The 21,483-nt window shown below is 48.7% G+C and overlaps 1 protein-coding gene across 1 annotated transcript in view; it reads left to right on the plus strand.

The window, feature by feature from the left end:
- Window positions 1-5,121: 5,121 nt before the first annotated feature.
- LOC133248796 (uncharacterized) overlaps window positions 5,122-21,483 on the plus strand; it is a 90,376-nt gene continuing 74,014 nt past the window's right edge. The window contains exon 1 of the mRNA XM_061419099.1: window positions 5,122-5,174. Within this exon, the coding sequence (XP_061275083.1) occupies window positions 5,122-5,174 (53 nt within the window). The remainder of the gene's footprint in view (window positions 5,175-21,483) is intronic.

The following is a 21,483-nucleotide window of genomic DNA, read 5'->3' on the forward strand; positions in this document are numbered from 1 at the left end:
TTTTGAGCATAAGTTTGTTTTCTCTGTCTGTGAGTCTCTTTCGGTTTTGGAAACAAGTTCGCCTGTATCTTTCTCGAGGTTTCACCTAAGAGCGATATTATATGATATTTATCTTTCTCTGTCTGACTTCACGCATTCTTCAGATGCCTGTCTCCATCTCTGTCTCTGTATCTGTCTCTCCCTCCCTCTCTTCTGAGTAAATGTAAAAGGAGACGACATTCCGGCTGGACTGGGGGCTCCTTTCCAGGTTACCTAGGTCTCAGGGGTAGCAGATAGACTGAAAGCATAACTATATAACTGCATGTTTTTTGAGGCACTGGGGAGTAGTGAAAAAAAAAAGAAAGAAAAGGCAGAACAACAACAAGAAAGCCCTGGCTCAGAAGACAAAAGACTCCATCATCTTGACTCCCCGCTGCCCACTCCTTAGATTCCCAGTTTCTCTGTCGGCCAACCATGGGGTCACGGGAGGTGGTCTCCAGTCTGTGCGGCGTTCCATGGGGACCGTGCGAGGCTGCGGGCCGGGGGATCTGCACGGGACAGCTGGGCGACCACCAGCTCCCTGCAGGGGACCGTGTCCTCCTGGTGGCTCACCAGCTGGGAAGAGTCCCCAGGCGAGGCGGAGGCAGGAAAACCGGAGGATGGACGCACCACAGCCCCCGAACTGGCAGGGAGAGGGGCTCGAGGAGGAACAGGGAAGAAGATGCTGGACCCAGGGCTTCTCACCTGGATTCTGAGACTGGAAGCATCCTTTGCCCTGCCGCCTGCCCTGATACAAGAGTCGCTCTTGAGGAAGGCAGGGGAAGCCCGGGCCGGGGGCATCTCTGACCTCTGTCTTTGGAAACACTGGCAACAAGAATTTCTCTCTTTTCCCCTCTGCCATTAAAGGCAAATGTATGGGGAAAAAAGAAGCAAATGTAAGTATTGCAAACAAAGTGACCTGTAGCGTGTCTTCCATGATCCGCTTGGGTGCTGGTGTGGGAGAAGCAGAGAGGGGCACAGTGTCGGCTGAAAAGCACAGTGGTGACAGAGGGGATTAAGGCAGTTTGAGGAGGACCTGCTCTGCTTGCAGGGCCAGGTCCCCCGTAGTGCGGTCTCTGCTCCCATCGCTTGCCCAACAGGAATCGCAAATCCTGGGGCAGCGGAAGCCACTGAGAGCCCGGAAGGCAGAGTGACCGTTCCCAGCCACATGTGTAGGACAGGAGGAGCCAGGATGGGAGGCCCTGCTGAGACCTTCCTCTCGGCCCAGGTACCACTGCACAAGAGGCTGGCACCTCTGTCCACTGGGCCGAACCGATGAGATGAACACGGACCTCAGGGATGTTCCCCGGCAGCCCCATCCCCCGTCCTCTCTGCCTGGACTGGGGTTTGTGTTATTCCCAAGGAAAGGCAACAAGATGGGTTTGACACAAGACACCCCCGGGCCCTGGCCCCTTCCCATGCAGGTGGGGGACCAGGGTTACAAGTCAGCCCTGGGGACTTGCCCAGAAAGTGGGGACTGGCGGGGCTCCGTCCTCTCCACTTGTGCAAGCCCCTCACCTCTTTCCAGCCTCACGCCCCTCTCCTCGCTGGGGCTTGGCCCCCATCCCCACTGCAGGGAGAGCCTTGCCCTGTGCCCACAGCGACTGGCAGTGGCTGCTGCTGAAGATTCCAGAGGGTGTGCAAAGGCACGAGGCTCCACGGTTGTCCCAGCCTCAGCGCAGGGCCTGGGGGTGTCTCTAGTCAGCAGGCAAGTGGGGTTGGGGGAGATCATGGTGGCCCCCACACCCCAAGGACCGTCCCGTCACCGGGACTCGCCCTGTACTTGCTGCTTCACACGCCCGTCTCCTCACTGGGGACACAGACCCTGGGTCCTGCATTAGATGCTCAGCCTGCCCTGGTGGCCCCGGCTCTGCCTGGCTGAGACGCAAACCAGGGATGGAACTGGGGATCGTGGCGGCCACCTGAACATCACGACCACGTTGGAGGGTGATCAGGATGGACTGGAGAAGCAGGCTGGGCTCTGAGGCTGCAGCAGAGATACCTGCACCATTCCCCCATTCACCTGGGCTCAGGGGCAGCCTGAGAGGTTGCCAGTGTCTGCTATGCCAGCCCCCTCTCCATGGGAATGGAGCAGAGGGAAGGAAGGCAGATGGCGCCCTCTGGGCTCACCTTCACCCTCAGAAGGTTGGGCGTAGCAGGCCTGGCCCTTCTGTGCTGATGGGACAGGCGCGCGTGTTGAGATGACGCTATTTCTCAGATAAGAGCTGAGCTGCCTCAGCTGAGGCAGCCAGTGGGAGCTGGTGTGTTGCAGGGTGTAAGCTGGCCAGTTTCTAGGATGTGGAGCTCACAGGTCTGCAGATTCCTGCTGAGTGCAGGGCAGTGGCCATCACCATCTGGGAGCAGGGCAGGGACCACGAGAAATGTCCCCAAGGCGCCCCAGGCCTCCCCGAATGACCAGAGGAGCAGGCTGAAAGCGGGGGTGAGACGGAAGGGGGAGGGGAACGTGAGGGGTGCAAGCTGGGGACACGAGCTGGGGGAAGACGCCTCTCCAAAGCTGGCAAGTTGGTCGAAAAGCAGAGGCCCCTGCTTTAGAAAGCTGCTGACTGGTCTCTAAAGCACAAAGAAATCTCTGGAATATCATCTGAGTTGAGGTCACAAGTTGTGCAAGCAGAAAGGTGCTGATATCCCCCTCAAAATATTCCGGTCCAGTTGTGAACAAACTCTTCTTATGGCTCCAGCACAGACCAGACCCAACTCAGCCAGTGAGCAGATGGATTCACCCACATCAACCCTGCACAGTAATGGTCTGGCGGGAGAAGGTCAAGCTCTCTTCTGGAGGGAAACATTAAACTTTTATTTGCTTTTGGTCTCTATCATTTTTTTTTTTAACAATGTCCAGGATAAAATACAAAAGCACATGATACGCGAAGAAACAGAAAGAAAGTGGGACTGATGTCTTGAGAAGAAAGATCCATTAGAAGTGCAGAGACGGTCTGGATGCTGGAACTGTCCAGTGGGGACCTTAATATGCCCACGACAGCTATGTCACAGGGCCGAATGGAGAGGGGGAGACAGACCGGGGGTCTCCTCCTGGAGATGGAGCCAGACACCCAAGTGTAAATGCTAGAGAGGAGCGTGGGGCATCAGAAGGGCGAGCCACTGGATGCTCACCAGCAGGCTGGGTGCAACCGGGCTCTCGGGGTCTGGCCCCAGGCTGGAGGGCAGGCCCACTGTCCCCACCTGCGGCTGGTTCTCCTTGAACTCCTAGGGCGTTGGCGCCTGTCTCACACGTGGCAAGGGTGAGGCACGGGGGGACGCCGGGCGACGCGTGCGGCCTCACCAGGAGTTGCGGCGGCCGTGGCCCCACGTGGAGCACACCGCCCGGCCGAGCGTTGTAGCAGGAGGGGGTGTAGCCCGCCCTCGAGGGGAGGAAGTGCAGTGTCATGTGGTGAGTGGTGTGATGTGTAATCCTCTTACAGGGAGGGACTAAGAATTAGGAATAATAGCCCATGCTCTGCCCCAAAGGAGGCGGGCTGGAGAGTGAAATCTAAGTGTCATAAGACTCTGTATTATCCAGGGTGTAGCAAAGCTAGTAATCTAAGGAAGGCTGTAATATATAAAAGGTGCTCATTATAATCTATTTAATCACTAAAATAACAAGAAAATGGTTAACAAGCTCATGATGAAGAAAATGGAATAATAAACATACTGGATTGATGCAGAAAATTTAAGGAACAAAGGAAAATGGAAAACAGTGAGAGAAATAGAAAACCAATGGCAGGATTATAGTTTGAAACCAAATGTGCAGGGACTACTAGGTTGTGGGAAATCGCCTCTCTGTTGGTTAAGTTCATCAAATAGTGGCAATGCCATGCGGTTCAATCCAACATATGAAAGGAAAATTAAGTGCAAGCTCTTACTAAGAGACAAAGACGGTCGGACGGGATTTAAAACCGCAAACAGCAGCAACCACCATACAGATTGAATGCGAAAGAGGGACAAGGGAGGATTGAAGGCGAAACGGTGTTTAAAAAGTAAGTTGTGCAGGTACCAACTGCAAGAAGCTGGGTGGGGCTGGGCTGACGTCAGACATGGTGGGCTAAAGGTGGTGAGTGGCAATACTGGAAAAGGGATGATTCTTAATGATCAGAAGGTCAATTCAAGGGGTATATACAGCCACTTTCAGTAATATAGGAGTCCACCTAATGCAACCTCAGCCTACGTGAACCCAAAGTTAGAGAGCTCCAAAGAGAGGTGGAGTCATCAGCGAGCACGGGTTCCCAGGCACACTGGACCAGCACAAACACGCATTTATTCAACAGAGATAGAAACAGAGGAAGGGAGGGGGCAATGGTCACAACAGCTGTAGCTGTGAGAGCCTTAGAACCAGAGGCAGCCGCGCACACTAATGAGAGGGTGCACAGACGGGCTGTGGTCTATTCACGCTGTAAGTACCCAGCAACAAAGGCATGCAGTAGTGCTCTACACAGTGGCGTGGGTGGGACTTACCAACATCAGTTGCTGTGTGCTCATTAACTTCAAGGTCAATGTTGTTGACTCTGGAGAGGGGCATGAAGAAGCCTTCTGGGATGCTGGTAACATTCAATTTTTAAAAACCCGACATTACACATTTCCTTTTATAAGATACCAGGAGCTGGAAGCTTAAGATTTGTGCATTTTGCTTTCGCTCGTGTTCAAGTCAATTAAAAAGCCTGCAAAGATGTTTCTGACTAAGTACTTTTAAATCATCATATCAGACATTGTGATCTGACTGTTCGAGAGAAAACAGATGGCAAAAAAATTAAGGTCATATCCACATAAGCTTATCCTAGATTTCAGCTTTACGAAACTTCCCTGGTCAGCCTCATCTCCAGGGGGATTGAGTAAAAATCAGCCCAGATATTTGTAATGCCAAGGATGGAAATCCAGTTCAAAGGGAAATCCAGTTTACCCTCGAGCAAAATACAGTGGTTGGTTTATTTCCCACAGTCCAGTCACAGCAGCTCGCGGGAGCAGTAGCATCCCAGAATGTAGACACCGTGGTAGTCCCTTCTCAGCACCCATCTCTTGTGGGTCTCATGCCACACTGCAGGGGGTGATAACAGAGCTCCCATCTCCCCTCATCCCCAGCAAAATGACGACATGGCCTTGTCCTCCGGCCACCAGCTGGCCCAGACTTGCTTGGATGATGGAATGTGGGGAGGATTCACTCTGCCGCCTCCCAACTGAAGCTTTAGGAGCTGCTGTGTGGCTGTCCTGTTGTTCTTCTCCGTCTGTCCTGGGTTCTCAGGTAGTCAGGGTGGACCCTCCTCCTTCTAGAATCACAAAATGAGGGCGACACAGAGCAGCAAAGCCCTAGCTAGCAGGCAGTGTGGGTGAGAAACAAACATGTCTTGTCTTGAGTCAACTGATACTTTGAGGATGCATATTACTGCAGCAGAATTTCCCTGAGCTAACTGATACAAAACTCACTCCACAAGGACAAATCTTGAAGCTGTAAACAGTGGGTTTACATCCTAATAACCTTGACCCAGGGAACAAGCCTGCTTCATCTTCTCAAGTTTCAGCTATACCAAGTGAGGGCTCAGCTGTGCATTTCTGAAACAAACTTCTGGCATAAGAAATGGGTTTCTACAATCACTGTGGAACAGGCACTATGATACTTTTGAGGCTTGAAATAGTAGTCTACTTAAAAATCCGTGGTTTAAAACAGAGCTTTTCCCCAGAGAAGATGACTTTATTTGGATATACAGCCAACAAATGTATACTCCAGTTACCACAAGATGTCAAGAGTTTGATCAATTTGGCAGTTACTCAAATCTTAAAATATGAGCAACAGATCAAGGTCAATCTGTGGACGTGGTCAGGCCAGAAAAAATATTATGATGTGAGTGACTTTAAATGTTAATGAACACTTCTTAGTCTGAGTCTGGTTTTGAGACATTTTTCTCAGCCCTGCGGTGTGCTAAATACCATGTGGACCATAAAAATCTCTTGAGATCCATCCAGCCCATTGGTCTTTTTCAATGCTGTTGACCTCAGGACTCTCGGTGACCATGGCTCCTGAAGAAACAGGCAGTTGAATCTGCTACATTTGAATTTATCATCTTTGTCCTTGAATAGGATTCCTTTTGCTTTTTATCCATGAGTGGTCTCATGATACACCTAGCTTTCCAAAAATGAGACTTAAGGGTCACATGTTGACCCTTTTGCTAGCTTCCTGTGGCTGGTGTAACAAATGAGCACACACTTAAAACAACACAGACTTACTGTCTTATAGACCCTGGGTCAGAAGTTTGCTTTGGGTCTCTCTGGGTGAACAGCAAGGTGCTGGCCAAGCTGGATCTCTTCATGGAAGTTCTATAGGAGAACCTGACCTCTCCCCCTCTCCAGCTCCCAGAAGCCACGTGCAGCCACAGGCTCGAGACCCCCTCCCTCCATCAAGCCAGCAGTGAAGGGCCAAGTCTCGGTGCACACTGCACTCTGACCTCCCTGTCACGGCTGCGTCCTCTTTGACGTCCTCTTCTGCCTCTTGCTTCCATTTTTAAGGACCTTTGTGATGACAATAATTCAGGATAACCTCCGTATCTTAAAGGCAGTGGCTGGCAACCTTGATTCCACCACAGCATTAATTTCTCTTTGATGTATAACTGAACATGTTTGCCATTTCCAGGGAGTAGGACGTGGGCATCTTGTGGACAAGTGGCATTATTCTGCCAAAATATGCCAATCAAATACCTACACCCAGATGCGTTTTCTTAATAGTTGGCCCTTCATTGATTCCTGCTTAATTATCCAGTTTTACTTTCCATCGTTCTTAACTTTGAGCCAGTGTTCACAGTAACCCTAAATCGTGGGCTGCCTGGGTAGGCCTGGACTTGGCCCCTTCCGTACCAAGCAGATCCTGATTTGGACGGTCAGTTACGTGGCTGTTCTGGGTTCCCCCAACCAGCCCGTGTGACTTCCCCAGGAACACTGAACTCTTACGTGCAGCCTTTGCACGTCTCCGCCCTGGCACGGGGTCTCTGCATGCCCTCCCCCATCTGTTTGGAAACACAGCTCATCCTTCACAGTAAACCCTCGTGCCTTGTCTTCCATTAAATTGTTCTGCTCAGTGGAGGCATATTTGCTCATATTTGTTCCTTTGCCCATCCTGCTCCTCGTACAGGACTCTTGTTATAAAAGGTGGACTGTAAAGGAACTGCTGTTGCTATGCTCTCTCTCTTCCTGAGGGTGAGCTCCTTGAAGGCAGAAAGGACCTCAGGTCTTCAGACACTCACCCAAGACCCATGCACAGAGTTACTTCTCAGTAAACATGGATAGAGTTGAAATAACTGGGCATTCATCCTCCTGGAAAAATGCAAAGCTAGAAAGTGTTGATTCCCTTCTCCATCGTGCTTAAGAAAAAATTGCCATGTCTGCCTCCAGGGGATCTTCCTGACCCAGGGACTGAAGCCGCATCTCTTATGTCTCCTGCATTGGCAGGCGGTTCTTTACCACTATCTGTTCTGCAGCCATGAACAGTATGAAAAGGCCAAGGATAGGACACTGAAAGATGAACTCCCCAGCTCGGTAAGTACCCAGTATGCTACTGGAGATCAGGGGAGAAATAACTCCAGAAAGAATGAAGGGATGGAGCCAAAGCAAAAACAAGACTCAACTGTGGATATGACTGGTGATGGAAGCAAGGTCCGATGCTGTAAAGAGCAGTATTACATAGGAACCTGGAATGTTAGGTCTATGAATCAAGGCAAATTGGAAGTGGTCAAACAGGAGATGGCAAGAGTGAACGCCGACACTTTAGGAATCAGTGAACTGAAATGGACTGATAAAACATGATACACAGATGACACCACCTTATGGCGGAAAGTGAAGAAGACTAAAGAGCCTCTTGATGAGAGTGAGAGGAGAGTGAAAAAGTTGGCTTGAACTTAACATTCAGAAAACTAAGATCATGGATCTGGTCCCATCCCTTCATGGAAAATAGATGGGGAAACAGTGGAAACAGTGGCTGACTTTATTTTTTGGGGCTCCAAAATCACAGCAGATGGTGACCACAGCCATATAATTAAAAGACACTCTTTGGAAGGAAAGTTATGACCAACCTAGATAGCATATTAAAAAGCAGAGATATTACTTTGCCAACAAAGGTCCATCTAGTCAAGTCTATGGTTTTTCCAGTAGTCATGTATGGATTTATGAGTTGGACTGTAAAGAAAGCTGAGTGCCAAAGAATTGATGCTTTTGAAGTGTGGTGTTGGAGAAGACTCTTGAGAGTCCCTTGAACTGCAAGGAGATGCAACCAGTCCATCCTAAAGGAGATCAGTCCTGGTGTTCATTGGAAGGACTGATGTTGAAGCTGAAATTCCAATACTTTGGCCAATGAGCGAAGAGCTGACTCATTTGAAAAGACCCTGATGCTGGGAAAGATTGAAGGCAGGAGGAGAAGGAGACAACAGAGGATGAGATGGTTGGATGGCATCACGGACTTGATGGACATGAGTTTGAGTAAGTTCTGGGAGTTGGTGATGGACAGGGCAGCCTGGCATGCTGCAGTCCATGGGGTCACAAAGAGTTGAACACAACTGAGCAACTGAACTGAACTGAACCGAAATGAGGCAATGCTTATCAATGGATGAATCCACTGGGTGAGTGACAGTAAACTTGGCAATGGGAAGATGGAGATGCCACCACCTAAGACTGATTCGAACATCTCAGAAGACGGCCGTAAAGCATGTCTCCTGATGCGCCATGGTGTGGCTCACACAGCTCTGCTTATGATGTGTGCTTCCTCGGAATATTGCATCTGAAATGACTCAGGCCTCCACCTTTCATCTGAAAGAAAAAGGGTGGAATAGAAGATTAGCCTGATGAGCCCACAAGGAGCAAACAGACAAATCCTGTTTGGTTGCTCTTCTGCAGGACAGCTGATCTAATTTCTGAAACAAGTTAATGTACCAGATAAAAGAGGATGAGGGACTTCGAAGCAATGAAGGCACTTAGGAGACTTAACAACCTCAGTCACTGCGTTTTCTTGTTGGGTTCTGAGTCAAACAAACTGACTCTGCGGACGTCTGTGAGCTGTCTGGACTGCTCATTGGGTGAATTCAAGAAATTATTAATCATGTTAGACGTGATATGGAATTTGGTTAAAAGTGAGAATGCCCATTTTTTAGAGACACACACTGACACATTTAGGAGTGATACAACATCTGGAATTTGAAAAAAAGATGGGTTTAAAAGAAGGAAAATTCACTAGTGAATAGAGGAGAATATGTGAAAAATAAGACCTGTCTACTTTTAGGTACGTTTGAAATTTTATATCAAATACAAAAAAATAGAAATCCTTGAGCATATGTCTTAAGTGGTTAAATTACTAAGTAAAATAATTTTCTCCCAACTGTGCAGCAAATATTTTCAACAGTCCATGGGGAAGTCAGACCTGAAGAGCTGGGGTCACAGGTAAATTTTAAGGCCTAAGTACATAGCCTGACTCGCATAATCGCTGGGTACCTGCCTCGCTTTACACTTGGGGAGTCACGCACTTGGGCAGTGATCCTCAGTGGCTGCAAACCCTGCCTCTGGTCTTTGCAAGTCACGGATGAGGCCCCTTCTCCCTTCCGTCCTCCACAAAGCCTCTCCGCACAATAGAGATTTAATTCCTGCCCTTGGAATGAAAGAGGGGATGGGTGGCTGGCTCTTTGCACAGGTGCGATACCATAGCTTATGAATGAATGGATGAGGCCAATAAAAAAAGACCATGTTTTGCAGTGAAATTGCTTCACGGTCCTTCTGGGTCCAGAGACTGTTTTTGTACAGACATTGTGTCTACAAACCTCTATCTACCCGGCCAGGCTCTGGAGTGAATGGCTTCACCAGCTTCCCACCACAGTCCCAAGGATTCTCCAAGATGCAGAGACCATTTGACATCAAAGGGAAGATTATTTCCCTATGGAGAGCAACAAACACCGAAAACCGGGGTGTGAGGAGTGGGAAGGAGGTAAGAAAAACACAGCCCACTGCTCCTGAGTCACTGGATCTGCAGGAGTTCAAATCCGTGAATCTCCCCACAATTGTTCAGTGGGGTTTCTACATAAATAAATAAATTAAAAGGAAAAAAACAGAGGCACTGGTTTGCATTAGAATCTCATAAAAGGCTATAAAATCCATGCCAGAGACAGCATCCAGTTTAAGAATTCTCTCCTTTTACATCCCTGCTCCTGCCCCTGCTTCTTTCTGCTCATCGCGTGTTCCCCCTCTGTCCTTGGCAGGCCTCCTCCCTTCCCTCCTGCTCTCTCTGCCTCCCCAAAGGGTCCCCTCCTGCCTTCTTCCCTTCCCTGCCCCACAGTAAATGTGGGCCCTTGGTCTGGCCAGGGGTCTGTGAATTGGAGACGTCAAAACAGATCACATGTCGAGCGCCAGACCTGGGGCACGCACTAGAGGAAGCTTGCCCCTGTGGGTCTGGTTTAGAAACACAGCTGGGGCATGGGCTCAGCTTCACAGGGTCTCCAGAAATCTGGGGGCCGCAATGGGGTCTGGTCCAGACCGGGGCCCAGTCAGCCCTTTCTGGCCCTCGTCTTCTGTCTGCCTCTCCCCTCTCCCCGCTCTGCTGGCCTCTCCCTCTTTCTCCCCGCCAGCCAGGTGGCTCCAAGGTGGAGAGGGGGTTCACATTGGGAGCCAAAAGGGAAATGATCCGTGGGAAGGATGCTAAGGCGGTCCTTTTTGGACGCCTTGCATAGCCCCCTGCCACCTGCCCAGCACAGCTGATGCTCTCATGTGCCGAGGTCATGGCTCCAGCTGGCATGTGCTGGGGTCCTGCTCTGCAGGGTGGACGGTACAAACGGGGCCCTGGACGCCAGGGTGTGGGTCCTCAGGGGCAGAGACAGGCTGACTGAACAGATGATGGATGCCCAGCACTTGCTGCACCATGGGGAGGATCAGATGAGGGGAGGACCCAGAGGACCGTCCTGAGGGTGGGGATGGAGGAGGAGCTGAGTGGAGCTTCTGTTCCCAGGGGGAGGGCTCTCTGAGAAGGGGACGCTTGGTCAGGACCTGAGGGAGCAGCCTCCACAGGAGATCTGGGGGAAAAGCATCCCAAAGAGAAAGAATATGAAGGGGCACCCTGGCCTGGAAATGAGGGAGTTGAGGCCAGCCTCAGGGCAGAGGAGGCCAGGACGTGGGAAGGGCCGGGCCTGCATCTCTGGGCTTCTGTGTCTCCCATTCCAAGAGTCATGGAAACCACGAGAGCTTTGAGAAGTGCTGTGTCCTGGGTGCTTTGCACTTCCAGCCTTTCACTTGGCTGCTGTGGAGCAGAGGGGACACAGAGGGGTCTTAAAGGAGGCTGGGCTGGTGATGCAGGGGTCAGCTGGGACCGGGGTCGTGGCTGTGACTGTGAGTAGGGTCAAGGGGCAGGAGTGCATCCTATGTGGGCAGCAAAAAAGATGCCCTTCGGTGACCACTCCCTGCTTTTGGGTCAGAACGATTGGGTGGCGGGCTGCAGTCTTCTAAGAGGGAGAAAGCTACAGGCACCGTGAATCTTGAGGCTAAAATCGGTGGCTCTGCTTAGCCAGGTAAGAGGGCAACACAGCTAAGTGTCGGATGAGAAAAGCTGTGTGAGTAGCTGATGGGCGAACCTCTCTGGCGCTTCAGGCTGGGGCTCTGGCTGCAGGGAGGGACTTGCAAGTCACCAGCATGTGGATGTTACCTGATGTCAGGGCGGCAGGCAGGTCACCCAAGGAGAACCTGTAGCCAGAGGAGCAGGAGAAATGGAGAAGGGGCCTGGACCTGGGAGCTCAAGAAGAGATGGGCCCTAGGAAGCAAAGAGACTTCATTCTGGTCGAGATGCTGCCTCTGCTTAGCCCAACTACAACCAGGGGTAACGCAGGAGGTGACCCCGGGGTCTCTGCAAACTGGCAAGAGGCAGGCAAACTGCTTAGAACCCCAGGGAAGGGAAGGACGGCACAGAGGCAGGAGGCCTTCTGTCTCCTCACTCACAGAAGAAAGGAAGCTGGTGTTTTCCACCCCCAGGAGAGCATCAGAAGCCAGCTCAGGTGACTCATTGATCCCATGAGTCCTCCAACAACACAATGATCCCAGGACCATGGCCGAGGACATCACTTGGGAGCTTTGCCAGAGCTAAGGGGCCAGTTGCGAACTCTTCTTCCTCACCAGTCCTGAGGCTCCCCCAGCTAGACACATGGATGCTGGGTCAGTGCAAGGGGGACCGCCCAAGTAAATGGTACGGCTGGGGGCCCTCTCAGTCACTGTGGGCCTGAGACACTCCTCCTCTGACAGTGGGGGCACCAGCGAGGGGTCCCCCATGGTGACTGCCTGGCCAGGGAATGCTAAGACAGCCCTCCGCCATCAAGAGACACTAGGGGCCTGGTCTGTAGACACCCCATCAGTTCCTCAGGTGGAATAAATGGTACTCCAACCGCACCAGACGAGCCAAGCATCCCAAACTAATACCATACAAACTCCAACAATTAAACCGCCGTTGGAACCAGAACCTCCCAGTGTAGGCCAGGACCTGTGTGCTACCGTAGACAGGTGGTGGTGTTCAGTTGCTAAGTCGTGCCCAACTCTCTGCGACCCCATGGTGACCGCCTGCTAAAAGGAAAGATTTAAATAGTACCCAGCCTCTCCTAACATAATAGACAAAATGTCCACAATATAATTGAAAATGACCTGTCTTACCAAGAACCAAGAAAGTCACAATTTGAATGAGAATAAGCAATTAACAGACAGCAACACCAAGACAAATGTGATATTGAAATTATCTGACAAGATTTCAAAGCAGAGATCATAAAAAGGCATCAATAATCAGTTATAAATTCTCCTGAAACAAATAATAAAAACAACCTGAGCAAAGAGATAGAAGTTGTAAAAGAGTCAAATAGACATTATGTAACTGAACTAGACCTCATATTAAAAAGCAGAGACATGACTTTGCCAACAAAGGTCCATCTAGTCAAGGCTATGGTTTTTCCAGTAGTCATGTGTGGATGTGAGAGTTGGACTATAGAGAAAGCTGAGCAGTAAAAAATTGATGCTTTTAAACTTTGGTGTTGGAGAAGGCTCTTGAGAGTCCTTTGAACTACAAGGAGATCCAACCAGTCCATCCTAAAGGAAATCAGTCCTGAATATTCACTGGAAGGACTGATGCTGAAACTGAAACTCCAATACTTTGGCCACCTGATGCGAAGAGCTAACTCATTGGAAAGGACCCTGATGCTGGGAAAGATTGAAGACAGAAGGAGAAGGGGACAACAGAGGATGGGATGGTTGGATGGCATCACTGACTCAATGGACATGAGTTTGAGCAAGCCCTGGGAGTTGGTGATGGACAGGGAGGCCTGGCGTGCTGTGGTCTATGGGGCTGCAAAGAGTCGGACATGACTGAGCAACTGAACTGAAAAATACAGTAAGAGAAATTTTGTAGGACTTGCTGGAGAGATGCCATAGGAGGGTCATGTATGGGGTTCTGTTCCAGGAGCCCCAGGTTAACACAGAGGAAACAAGGTGGGAATTGGTGATTGTGTACCGAGAACTCAGCAACTGTATTCTCAGAACTCACTCAAACCACCCAAGGTTCATACTGTTATTGCTCCCACTTTACAGAGGGTGATGCTACAACATAGAGATGTGAAGTCAATGTTTCTGCAGTCATGGTGGGTGAGACGTCCTGCCACTCAGCACACAGAGCAGCCTTTCTAGGGGCGGGGCAGTGGAGGAGACAGAGAAGAGAGCTCCGAGGAAGAGGGGGAGCAGTCAGGCTGGGAGCAGACAGACCCATGGAGCTGCTGGCCGGACAGACTGGTCTGATACCTCCTGAGTGCACAGCTTTGTTGTGAGACAAGCATGAAAGAAACCACAAAGTTATGTGCAAACTGTGTGTGCAGAAGGTGGGACGCATGAGGACTTGCTCACCGCCGTGCGTAGCAGGTGGTGGGAAAAGAATCAAGTCTAGGAGTCAGTGGGGCCCAGATGCTGAGTGGAGAGCAGGGTCAGGCTTTTTTTTTTTTTTTTGGTAAATGACATTTAAGCAGCATCTGGAAAGATGAACGGAAGTTGGCCAGGTTGTATCCATCTCTTCTTTCAAACATCCCAGTGGGGTTCCTTCTCCCTTGGAGTGAAGTCTGAGGTCTGGTCCTCCAGGACTCTGTGAGCTGGCCCTGGCCATCCCTCTGTGCTCACCTCCCTCCTGAACCTTCCAGTTGTCTGCTCCTCTTGGCTTTGGAACCACTGCTCCTTCTGCCCAGAATTCTCCTCCTTCACAGATATAGAGGGCTTCGCAGGTGACTCAGTGGTAAAAAGTCTGCCTGCCAATGCAAGAGACATGGGTTTGATCCTTGGGTCAGGAAGATCCCCTGGTGTAGGAAATGGCAGTTCAGTTCAGTCACTCAGTTGTGTCCAGCTGTTTGTGATTCCATCAGCTGCAGCCCACCAGGCCTCCCTGTCCATCACCAACTCCCAAAGTTTACTCAAACTCATGTCCATTGAGTTGGTGAGGCCATCCAACCATCTCATCCTCTGTCATCCCCTTCTTCTCCTGCCCTCAACCTTTCCTAGCATCAGGGTCTTTTCAAATGAGTCAGGTCTTCGCATCAGGTGGCCAAAGGATTGGAGTTTCACCTTCAACATCAGTCCTTCCAATGAACACCCAGGAAATGGCAACCTGCTCCCATATTCTTGCCTGGGAAATCCCATGGACAGAGGAGCCTGGTGGGCTACAGTCCATGGGGTCGCAAAGAGTCAGACATGACTTAGCAGCTAAACAGCAGCAACACACATGGAATCTACTCACCCCCAGTCTTCAGGTCCTGCTCACACGTTTCCTTAGCAAATGGGAGGGAACAGGATAGAACAACCTGGAAAATGAGTATAAATAACTGGGATCAGATTAAGGGATAAACTATAAAGTAGAAATCAATAAGCAGATTTATAGAAAAATCAAATAAAACCCCTAGAAATAAAAATTAGACACACATATTTACAAAATCTAAAGTTCATTGGTCATACTGAAAGCATAGGATTAGAGACAGCATAAAAGAGAGAATTAACAAACTGAGAGGCAAAACCATGGAAATTAACCAAGAGGAAGCACACAGAGATAAAGGCTTTGCCTAAAAATGTCTTTATCTTCACTGTTGAATTACAGTTTAGAAAGATGGACAGAAGCATGTGAGGCTACTGTTATCACCCCTAATCATGATCAGAATATACAGACATGGACTTCCCTGGTGGTCCAGAGGTTAAGAATCCACCTGTCTTTTTACCTTGCTTATAGTTTCCTTCATTGTGAAAAAGCTTTTAAGTTTAATTAGGTCCCATTTGTTTATTTTTGCTTTTATTTCCATTACTCTGCGAGGTGGCTCATAGAGGATCCTGCTGTAATTTATGTCAGAGAGTGTTTTGCCTATGTTTTCCTCTAGGAGTCTTATAGTTTCTGGTCTTACATTTAGATCTTTTATACATTTTGAGTTTATTTTTGTGTATGGTGTTAGAAAGTGTTCTAGTTTCATTCTTTAACAGGTGGTTGACCAGTTTTCCCAGCACCACTTGTTAAAGAGATTGTCTTTAGTCTATTGTATATTCTTGCCTCCTTTGTCAAAGATAAGGTGTCCATAGGTGTGTGGATTTATCTCTGGGCTTTCTATTTTGTTCCATTGATCTATATTTCTGTCTTTGTGCCAGTACCATACTGTCTTGATGACCGTGGCTTTGTAGTAGAGCCTGAAGTCAGGCAGGTTGATTCCTCCAGTTCCATTCTTCTTTCTAAAGACTGCTTTGGCTATTCAAGTTTTTTTTGTATTTACATACAGATTGTGAAATTATTTGTTCTAGTTCTATGAAAAATACCACTGGTAGCTTGATAGGGATTGCATTGAATCTATAGATTGCTTTGGGTAGTATATCCATTTTCACTATATTGATTCTTCTGAACCATGAACACGGTATATTTCTCCATCTATTTGTGTCCTCTTTGATTTCTTTCATCAGTGTTTTATAGTTTTCTATATATAGGTCTTTTGTTTCTTTAGGTAGATTTATTCCTAAATAATTTATTCTTCTCATCACAATGGTGAATGGAATTATTTCCTTAATTTCTCTTTTTATTTCCTCATTGTTAGTGTATAGGAATGCAAGGGATTTCTGTGATTAATTTTATATCCTGCAACTTTACTATATTCATTGAGGGAAATAGCTCTAGTAATTTTCTGGTGGTGTCTTTAGGGTTTTCTATGTAGAGGATCATGTCATCTGCAAACAGTGAGAGTTTTACTTCTTTTCCAATCTGGATTCCTTTTATTTCTTTTCCTTCTCTGATTGTGGTGGCTAAAACTTCCAAAACTATGTTGAATAGTAGTGGTGAGAGTGGGCACCCTTGTCTTGTTACTGACTTTAGGGGAAATGCTTTCACTTTTTCACCATTGAGTATAATGTTTGCTGTGGGTTTATGGCTTTTATTATGTTGAGGTATATTCCTTCTATGGCTGCTTTCTGGAGGGCTTTTATCATACATGGATGTTGAATTTTGTCAAAGCTTTCTCTGCGTCAATTGGGATAATCATATGGTTTTTATCTTTCAGTTAGTTAATGTGGTGCATCACATTGATTGACAGGAGAAAATAATAGCAAAGGAAGCAGCTGACAAATAATTAATCTCAAAAATATACAAGCAGCTCATGCAGCTCAATACCAGAAAAATAAATGACCCAATCAAAAAATGGGCCAAAGAACTAAACAGACATTTCTCCAAAGAAGATAAACAGACGGCTAACAAACACATGAAAAGATGCTCAACATCGCTCATTATTAGAGAAATGCAAATCAAAACCACAATGAGGTTACATCTCAGGCTGGTCAAAATGGCTGCTATCAAACAGTCTACAAACAATAAATGCTGGAGAGGGTGCAGAGAAAAGGGAACCCTCTTACAGTGTTGGTAGGAATGCAAACCAGTACAGCCACTATGGAGAACAGTGTGGAGATTCCTTTAAAAACTGGAAATAGAACTGCCATACGACCCAGCAATCCCACTGCTGGGTATACACACAGAGGAAACCAGAATTGAAAGAGACATGTGTACCTCAATGTTCATTGCAGCACTGTTTATAATAGCCAGGACATGGAAGCAACCTAGATGTCCATCAGCAGATGAATGGATAAGAAAGCTGTGGTACATATACACAATGGAATATTATTCAGCCATTAAAAAGAATGCATTGAATCAGTTCTAATGAGGTGGATGAAACTGGAGCCTATTATACAGAGTGAAGTAAGTCAGAAAGAAAAATTTCAATATGGTATGCTGCTGCTGCTAAGTCACCTCAGTCGTGTCCAACTCTGTGCGACCCCATAGACGGCAGCCCACCAGGCTCCACCGTCCCTGGGATTCTCCAGGCAGGAGCGCTGGAGTGGGTTGCCATTTCCTTCTTCAATGCATGAAAGTGGAAAGTGAAAGTGAAGTTGCTCAGTCATGTCCGACCCTCAGTGACCCCATGGACTGCAGCCCACCAGGCTCCTCCATCCATGGGATTTTCCAGGCAAGAGTATTGGAATGGGGTGCCATTACCTTCTCACATATATGGAATTTAGAAAGATGGTGATGATTACCTTATATGTGAGACAGCAAAAGAGACACAGATATAAAGAACAGTGTTTTGGACTCTGTGGGAGAAGGCGAGGGTGGGATGATTTGAGAGAACAGTACTGAAACATGTATATGATCATATGTGAAATAGATCACCAATCCAGGTTTGATGCATGAGACAGGGTGCTCAGGGCTGGTGCACTGGGATGACCCTGAGGGATGGGGTGGGGAGGGAGGTGGGAGGGGGGTTCAGGATGGGGACACATGTACACCCATGGCTGATTCATGTCAATGTATGGCAAAAACCACAATATTGTAATTAGCCTCCAATTTAAATAAATAAATTTTTTAAAAAAAGAAAAAAATGAGTCCACCTGTCAGTTTAAGGGAGACGGGTTCTATCCTGATAGAGGAAGATCCCACATGCTGGGGGCAACTAAGCCCATGTGCCACAACTGCTGGAGGCCGTGCGCCTAGAGGCAGCGCTTCACAGTAAGAGAAGCCACCGCGGTAAGACGCGCATGCGCCACAAGGAAGAGAAGCCCCCTTGCCACGACGAGAGAAAGGAAGGAAAGCCATGAGCAACCTAGACAGCATATTCAAAAGCAGAGACATTACTTTGCCAACAAAGGTCCATCTAGTCAAAGCTATGGTTTTTCCAGTGGTCATGTATGGATGTGAAGTTGAACTATAAAAAAAGCTGAGCGCTGAAGAATTGATGCTTTTGAACTGTGGTGTTGGAGAAGACTCTTGAGAGTCCCTTGGACTGCAAGGAGATCCAACCAGTCCATCCTAAAGGAAATCAGTCCTGGGTGTTCATTGGAAGGACTGATGCTGAAGCTGAAGCTCCAATACTTTGGTCACCTCATGCGAAGAGTTGACTCATTTGCGAAGACCCTGATGATTAGAAAAATTGAAGGCAGGAAAAGAAGGGGATGACAGAGGATGAGATGGTTGGGAGGCATCACTGACTCAATGGACATGAGTTTAAGTAAACTCTGGGAGTTGGCGATGGACAAGAAGGCCTGGTGTGCTGCAGTCCACGGTATCACAAAGAGTCGGACATGACTGAGCGACTGAACTGAACTGAACTGAGCAACAAAGATCCAGCACAGCCAAAATAAGTAAATCATAAATAAATTTTAAAAATTAACAAAAAGCTAAAGAAAAAAGAATATACAGACTTCATTCTGTTGTGCCACAGCCTCAATTACCTCCAGGTATCAATGCTTATTGTGAACATGTGGTAATAAACACAGTACAATAGTGATGTGGGAAAAGACCAACAGAGGACTGGGGCAGGGAGCCCTGAAACAGGCTCCTGTGTGTGCTGATGGATACAGAGCTGGCCCTACGGATCGGGTGGCAGAGTGTGGTCATTCAGTAGATGGTTTTGGGATGTTAGGTTTTCCATATGAAATAAAAATACAACACATCTCACCGCACATCAACAGAAACAAGAAATGCACAATCCTGAAGCTTTCAGAATTCAACATAATATCTTTACCACTTCTGGGAATGGAGTGAGATCTTCAGTAAGACACAGGAGGTGCCAATTATACTTGAAAATCAAAGTATTAAACTTGTACCTCAAAATTTAAAGCTTGAAAATATAATGCTGATCAGAAGTATGAATTTCAATGTATACAGCCAATGTTATGGGGCTTCCCTAACAGCTCAGTTGGTGAAGAATCTGCCAGCAACACAGGAGACCCTGGTTCGATTCCTGGGTCAGGAAGATCCACTGAAGAAGGGATAGGCTACCCACTCAAGTATTCTTGGGCTTCCCTTGTGGCTCAGCCAATGTTATAGAATGCAAATAATTCTTACAAAATTAAAGAGGTGGAAAACAATGAGATTAGAAAGCAGTAACCAGGATGCTTCTATTCTTCATTAACATTTTATTTTTAAAGAAAGTCGTGTAAAGCAAGTACAGAAAGCCGAGCGCTGGGTGCCAGCATGTTCATTCATCTCCAGACTTCTGTCTGAAACAATATACGGAAACAGGAGGAAAATCAAAGTGTAGACTCAAGGGTGTGGGAACTATTAGCTGTAGATCTCAAGACACCTAGAGTCACGCAATGCCCATATTCCTAGGGTTTACTTTTTATTTCTTCTAGAACATGTCTAATGAGTTGACCTGGTTTTCCCTTAAGCACCTTCCAGGTGAGCATCTTGCTTGTAGCCAAGTGGGTCATGAGCACTCTTCTGCTGAAGGACCTTCCCCCTCACTCCCAGAGGCTCTAGATCCACCCCTGTGAGGCGGGCGACCGGCCATCTCTCTTTGTTCCCTGGGATCCCCTGCACCTCTTTTCCAGCAATCCTGAGCCCTTCTGTGGACTCTGCAGGCACCCAGCCCCCCACATGCGGGGCAGTGGAAGACAGCCCTGCCCCCCTCCCCGCTTCCCTTCTCCTCTGGTAGAGCGTGATGGGAGCTCTGGGTACTTAGCTTTTATTTATTACCATGGACTGCGGGAACTTAATGACACATAAATCTCAGGTTATGAAGTCACAGCTCTGCATATTCCTGGCTCAAAACGGTCCTCAGGACAAAGTTACTAGGGAAGCAAGCAGAGAAGCACTTTTCAGGTGCCAAGGCCCTTGTGTGGGTCTTTTCTACCTAAGACTCCTAAGACTGGGGGGTGCACTCAGACTTGAATAAATGAATGAATGAGCGAATGAGGCTGTCTGCAAAAGCACGGATTATTCTCCATGCATTTACAGGAGAAGAACAGGGCTTGAAGCAATGACGTCCCTGGTTTGAGATTGCAAAGCCCCAAGGGCCTGGGTGGGAAAGTCAAGGGTTCTCACAGGAACAAGCCCACTGCTGTCAGAGGTCACTCAGAGCTTTACCTTCTCTGGCCTCCTGCGCCACATGTCCTGCAGATAATCTTGCGAGTGTCCCCAAGGGGCTTTCTGCCGCCCCTAAGTGCCCTAAAATCTTCCTCGTCTTTCTCCCATTCTCCACCAGGACCTCGGGCGGGGCTCTGTTTTCTTCCATGAACTCGGCCTATCCTTTCTCCTCCCTGCCAGCTTTCCGATTGCTCCCTGTTTTCTCCCCACTCTTCCTCCTCCTGCCTGAAATCGGCTTTTCTTTCCTCATCCCTTCTCCAGTCCCTGGGTGGGGGCTGGAAGCCTGGCTGGGGATGCTGCTGGGCCTGGCTGCTCTCCACCACCCCCCCACCGCCCCACCGCACTGGCAGCTCCCCACAGCCCCTGCCCTACCATGGCTGGGTTTCCTGCCTCCACTGCTCCTGGCTCCCCTGCGGACTCAGACCCCTTCTGCTCCTGTCCCAGTAGCAGGGAAGGCCCATGGTGGAAGAATGGAGCTCAGATGAGGGGCAGGTCTCTGGACAGGGCTTGGGTCCTGCCTCTGGCCCTGACCAGTGACCCTGAGCAAGTGATGTCCTCACTGAGGCTCAGTCCTGGCGGTCCTTTGCACATTTGCCGAATTTCCCTGAAGGGTCTGCTCCTGCGTTCTTCCAGGGCTCCAGGGAGCTGCCATGCCCTCACTCACTGGGACGTTGTTCTTGACTTTGTCTCCTGATCATCCCGTTGCTGTTTCCCAGCCCCACTGGGCTGCTCAGGACAATGCAGCCCCTCCCGTGCCCGAGTCCCGCCTGGGCCTCCCCTGGGTCTCCCCGGGTTTCCCCTTCCCCTGGGTCTCCCCTTCCCCTGGGTCTCCCCTGGGTCTCCCCTTCCCCCAGGTCTCCCCTTCTCCTGGGTCTCCCCCTGGTCTCCCCTTTGGCTGCCATCTGCTGCAGGCACACACTGGCCTCCCTGTGGGAAAGAACTAGGGCTGGGCAGTAAAGTGGTAAAAACAGATATTGTACAGGAATTATTGCAAGAGGAGAAAAGAGACCTGAATGGAGTTCGACTCCCACAACTATAAGGAAAGTAGGGGCTTA

Source organism: Bos javanicus, chromosome 5, assembly GCF_032452875.1.
Source record: "Bos javanicus breed banteng chromosome 5, ARS-OSU_banteng_1.0, whole genome shotgun sequence".
NCBI classification, from domain to species: Eukaryota; Metazoa; Chordata; class Mammalia; order Artiodactyla; family Bovidae; genus Bos; species Bos javanicus.